This window comes from Rosa rugosa, chromosome 2 (assembly GCF_958449725.1).
Source record: "Rosa rugosa chromosome 2, drRosRugo1.1, whole genome shotgun sequence".
Classification (NCBI taxonomy): Eukaryota; Viridiplantae; Streptophyta; class Magnoliopsida; order Rosales; family Rosaceae; genus Rosa; species Rosa rugosa.
Window position 1 is genome coordinate 69,426,319 of NC_084821.1, and position 6,000 is coordinate 69,432,318.

General features: G+C 39.4%; 1 protein-coding gene across 1 annotated transcript; it reads left to right on the forward strand.

Moving 5' to 3' along the window:
• Positions 1–904: 904 nt before the first annotated feature.
• LOC133729739 (uncharacterized) lies at positions 905–3,154 on the forward strand. The gene has a single exon (XM_062157304.1). The coding sequence runs from the start codon at positions 1,288–1,290 to the stop codon at positions 3,025–3,027; it is 1,740 nt and encodes a 579-aa protein (XP_062013288.1). The 5' UTR covers positions 905–1,287; the 3' UTR covers positions 3,028–3,154.
• Positions 3,155–6,000: the final 2,846 nt, after the last annotated feature.

A 6,000-nucleotide genomic window follows, 5' to 3' on the forward strand; every position in this document is an offset into this window, starting at 1 on the left:
CTCGTGTACTCAACGCAAACAGTCCCTTTTCTCCATAGATGAACATTTAGCTGGGTGCTTTCTCATATTTGGGAAAAGTATGGTCTTTCATATTGTACAATATGATCTTTTACCCCTTTTTAGCCTTTGCAAATGTTATACTTGTGCGCACAAATAGGATTTCCATATTAATGCAATATCGCTATATGGTTGTGAAAATGGTACAACAAAATCACTTGTGGATGGTGGTTTTAACCCTGATAGGCTCGTCTTAATCCCCCCGATCTATTACAAATTTTTAAAACATACAACTCTAATAACACTCTCACTTCATCGATAAAGTGTGACTTAATTAAATAAATAAAAAATGTAGAAACAAAATTTACATGAAAAGAATTCTTAAAGATGATAGAGAAAATTGGAAACTGAAACTGTTAAGTTAGTATAGTATAAAAGTGGGAAGACTAACCATCCTTTTTCTTCTTTTTTGGTTTGAAACTTGTCTACTTGACATTGACAATTGAGATTAAATAATGCTGCTAATTAGTGACATCTTAATATATTAAATAATGTGGTTAATTAGTTACATCTTAACATAATAGATGGTTCCAACTTCCACTATAAAAGACTAAAGTTACCTAAAATAATAGTAAATCAGTCCTTTGCATAATGTAAGGATTGCTTTGAAGCTTTAACTCCAATAGTAAGATAATAATCCCCTAACTTATTTAAATTGCAATGACACCAACACATCATTGCAATATGTAGCATTTTATAACAATTCACATTTCACACGAAGTAGAAATTATCAGATAGTCATAAACTTCTACGCATCTGTGATTCGAAATAATTTATCGGCTAGAACTATACAACAAATTATTATTTTTTCTGGTACAAAGAAGTAACTACGCTAAGTACTCTTAGATGATCATGTAGCATAATAAAACTACCCCCCTCCTAAATAGGGCTCCAACTTCCAACAGATTGAGTTGGAGATACCCTTTCTCCACCTGAAATGACACAAACACCCCTACTAAATTCCTCCTCATCTATCACTCTCACACGCCACACGAAAAGGTCGGTCTCGTAAATGCACATTATCACTGGATCAGCTGCCAAAACCAGAGATAAAGTATCGTAGAGCCCCAAAACTGAACCAGCCTTAAGTCCCCTTATTCTCTGTTCTTCACGATAAGATTCCATATTCTGTTACTAAATTCCGATCAAATTGGCCGGAATATTCGCACCCACCTCGCCGGAATACGACCCGGTTAATGGGTTCTCTCCAAAACCAGTGAGAGAACCATAATGGGGGAAGAAGAGCAGAGCAGCAGTCAAGGCAAAGAACCAGACCAACCCTCCGCCGCCGGAGAATCAAGTCTCCGGCAAGCCATTCAGTCCATCTCCTCCCTCATATCCCTCACCTACTCCATCAAAATCTTCGCCGGAAAATGGAAAACGATTACAGCCAAGCTCGAAGAGCTCAACTCCGGCCTCGCCGCCGTCGAAAACTCCGACGGAGATGAAAACCCAGTTCTCTCCGGCGTTCTGTCGAAGACGTTAGCTACCATTAACGAGTGCCACGATCTTGCTCGGCGCTGCGTCGATCTTTCCTACTCCGGCAAGCTTCTGATGCAGAGCGACCTGGACAAGCTCGCCGCGAAGCTCGATCTCCACGCCGGAAGCCTCTCGGAAATCTACAACGCCGGCGTGCTGACTCACCGCTTCGCCATCGTGGTCTCGAGACCCGGGAACGGGGCTTGCAGAGACGACATGAGGTTTTACGTGAGGGACTTGATGACGAGAATGAAGGTTGGCGACGCGGAGATGAAGCGCCAAGCTTTGGAGAATTTGTACGAGTCGATTGTGGAAGACGACAAGTATGTAAAGGTGGTCGTGGAGCAGAGTGAGATTGTGGGTTTGTTGATTGGTTTTCTTGATTCGAATGAGGTGGGAATCCAAGATGGGTCGGCGAAGATCGTGGCTTTGGTTGCTGGGTTTGGATTGTATAAGGGAGTTTTGATCGGAGCCGGAGTTATTGCGCCGTTGATAAGGGTTTTGGAGAGTGGAAGTGAAAGTGGGAAAGAAGGAGCTGCGAGAAGTTTGCAGAGGTTAACTGAGAATGGGGATAATGGGTGGTCTATTTCAGCTCATGGAGGAGTCACAGCTCTGCTTAAGTTATGTGAATGTGGGGAGAGCTCAGGTGGGTTGGTTGGTTCAGCTTGTGGGGTGCTTAAGAATCTTGTGGGGGTGGAAGAGATAAAGAGGTTCATGGTTGAAGAAGGAGCTGTAGGGACTTTTATTGGGCTTGTGAGGTCTAAAGAGGAAGGGTTGAAGATAAATGCAATTGAGTTTCTGCAGAATATAGCTTCTGGGGATGAAGGGATTCGGAATTTGGTGATTAAGGAGGGTGGGATTCGATCATTGCTTCGCGTTTCGGAGCCAAGATCGGATTGTTCGTGCAAAGTGAGGGAGATTGCGTTGAGGGCAATTGAGAATTTGTGTTTTTGTTGCAGTAGTAGTGTTAGTGTTTTGATCAAGTACGGGTTTGTGGATCAGCTGATGTATTTTTTGAGAAATGGGGAGGTTTCGAGTCAGGAATTGGCGTTGAAAGTGGCGATTAGGCTTTGTGAAGCGTCAGAGGAAGCCAAGAAGGCAATGGGGGATGCAAATTTCATGACAGAGCTGGTTAAGTTTCTTGATTCCAAGTCATTTGAGGTTCGGGAAATGGCGGCCGAGGCACTCTCCAGCATGGTTTTGAACCCCAAAAATCGAAAACGTTTCGTGCAGGATGATCGGAACATACGCCTTCTCCTGCAGCGGTTTGATCCAGACCAGCTAGGAAATGCAGGTAACAAGAAGTTCTTGTTCTCCATTTTAATGTCATTGACAAGTTGCAACAGTGGGAGAAGGAAAATTGCCCATTCTGGGTACTTGAAAAACATTGAGAAACTTGCAGAAGCAGAAGTTTCTGATGCCAAGAGACTTGTCAAGAAGTTATCCACAAACAGATTTCGAAGTATGTTAAGTGGAATCTGGCATTCTTGAATCCATCAATAATGTGCTTGCATTTTTGTTTATAGAAATTGTATATCTCCATAAGGGTTTTCCAAGGTCTAACTTTGTCTGTGAATCTCAAACTGGAATCAAAATCTACTTCCATTTTTTATTACAATTCTGTGTCTTTCAATGACAGCTTTTTGTGAAGATTGTGGCTATAATTAGAGATTCCATTAAACAGTTTTCTACAAAAGATACTAATCTGCCAGGGAATGAATGATTGAAGAGAATGCAAGTGCATTTATTTAAGTCAGATGGGGGATATACAAAGAAGGGTTTGTATAATATTTGCTTGTGTTATTTAGGAGAGAGCACATGGGAAAGCCATGAAAACCCATATGGGCATGTGAGTTGGGGCAACCAAGGTCTACTTCATCATCTACCTTTCTGGACAATAAGATGGTGATAGATGAAGTTTCCTTCTGTATTTGCTTGTCCCTATCTGGTATTGTCTCTTGTGTCAATTGCCTATTGAAGAAGAAGACAATGCGCATGTTTTCAGCATTATGCATAACGGTAAAAATTGTTGGTTGCATGTTTATGAATGACCCAAACGTTCAGGCACTTGGGATTTCAAGTCAAATTAAGATTCTAAAAGAAGTGGATTAAAGAAGGGGATGGTTTCAATTCTCAAGTTGAGGATTACCTTTTACAAAGTAGGGTACATAGAGATGGACAAGTAGTAAGTAGGCCAACTACATATGGACCATGAAAGTTTCTTGTGATTCTTGACAGGTTGTTTCTATGGAAGAACCCATATGTTTGTCACGTTTCAGATGACAATTCGCTGTGAGATAAAGTTTCAATCTTTCTTTGTCATGAGTGGTTCATCTCATTTGGGGTGATAGTTGATTCCTTTAAAAAGAAAATTTAGGTTCTTGGGCGGAATTAAGGATAGTCATTGTATAGCCTTTAGTCATCGGAACATTTTAGGTGAACCTGGCCAATTTTCCATAAAGCCTAGTGCAGTTTCTAGGTCCGGCAATTTAGGCCTTGATCCACAGAGCTGCATTGGCATAATTTCAAAGAGATCAGGCTCTCAGTATAGCTGAAGATGCCGCAGTTCTTATATCTATCCATCCTCTCCAACTGAAGATGCTTGGAGCCAATGTTGGAAGTTTCAATATTTTCATCGAATGATCTCCTAAAGTAACATTCTTTATGCTACGCGGAACAAGCCCCATGCTCCCATTCAGCACAACTGTAATTTCACTAATTTGTCCAGTGAAGTTATTGTCGGATCTTTTCTACTTTTATTTTGTAACGTAACTCCCATGTTTTCTTATCATAATTTTTCATGATCCATATTTCAAAGTCTCCAAAAAAATCCACCAAAAGCCAAAGATCCCCTCAAATTAAGCAACTGGCTTAGCAAATGGTTAGAAAATTCGGGGCTCTCAGAATTTGGATTAGGAGTCACATAAAATTCCTCTTTGATGAAATTAAACGAAATTATGTGACCATGGCTTCCTTTTATTTTATAACCGAAGTATTGTTGGTATTGATTGACAACTTTCTTTCGTTAATCTTACTTTTTCTTTGCAGCTCTTTGGCATCTGATCCCCCTCTGGCCTGGTACAAGACATGTCTTTGTAATCTTATTTAGACTTTAGAAAGACTGCGAATTACTTTGTGAGTAACGACTTGGCTTGCTTTGTCATTATAAACTTCTATCAATTATGAGTGAACCAAATTTGATGAGCTGGTTGGATGTGAAAGCCTAATTTGTTGATCTATTTGCAATTTTTTTTTGCTCATTATGCCGAGTTGAATTTGTAGAAATACCGATGGAGTATATCATGATAGATGATAATTTTGGCAATGTTGTGCTCCTGTTCTTTTTCCTACCTTGATTGATAGTTGAACAGCAGCACATGTAGCTGCAAGGTCTTGTTTGTATCTCTTTCCCGTTAAATGCAAAGGCTACTCAGCAGCTTAACAAAGTTTCATAACTTTAGTGCGTGCAACCAACCATGTGTAAGCACAAAGGTGTTTATTATGAAGAATATTGATTCAGTTACGGATGGGTTTGCAGCAACCATACATGGTTTCTCGTATTCTTTATTATAATACTAATGAGAACTTTATCAAGAGATATTTAGACAAAGCAAAAGCACATTGCACACTACTGTTAATATCAGATAAATACACAACTTGCACGGTCTTAAAACTTTTATCAAAAGATAGTCATCCTAAAAGGCAAGTTACATGCACTTAGAGTAGTGAACTAAATTAAAGATAGATCAGAAGCCTCTATTCCTCATCAGAAGCCTCAATTGCCAACATTCCCTCTGCAATAAACTGGAAAGAATGGTAAGGGAGAGAGAGCAAGAGTTTAATCAACAGAATTTATACAGTTTCTAACGATTGAGAGCAAGAGTTTCAATGCATAAGGTGTCTCATTTATCATATCAAAATTATAGATTATTTCGTACTGTTTCCAAGGATTGAGAGCAAGACTCACAATGCAAAAGGTGTCTCATATTCAATTTTACATGACTAATTTTCAACGTAGTAAATGGATTTCCCATGGCTTCTATATGTCTTATATGAGCCTTTACCAACCTACTTTTCCTACTCGGATTGAAGATTGGTCCTAGGGTTGTCCTTCCTCTAATCATTCCTAGTTGTTTGCTACTACTATTTACTTTTTTTTGTACTTGGGAAGATGTCTCTGATTAAACAGGATTCTTGATGGAAACAGTAGCATAGTTTCTATGTCATCAACATATAAGCAAAAATATTTGAATACAGAACAACAACAGGCCACCGAAGAGCTTTGAACAAAACTAAAGATTAAATGGTTGCGTATGCTAGGATATTTGTTGTTACCTTTGGCAACACTCTTGTATATTTTTGTTGATTACAAAAAAAACTAAAAGTCTGTTAAAGGATGTCGACATAATGTGTGCCTCCTCAAACTAGGGTTTAGAGTTGTAATAGGAAAGTGTTCTAGGTATT

Bases quoted from the DNA above. Each gene is read 5' to 3' on its own strand.
- LOC133729739 (XM_062157304.1), top strand. From the start codon at position 1,288: ATGGGGGAAGAAGAGCAGAGCAGCAGTCAAGGCAAAGAACCAGACCAA.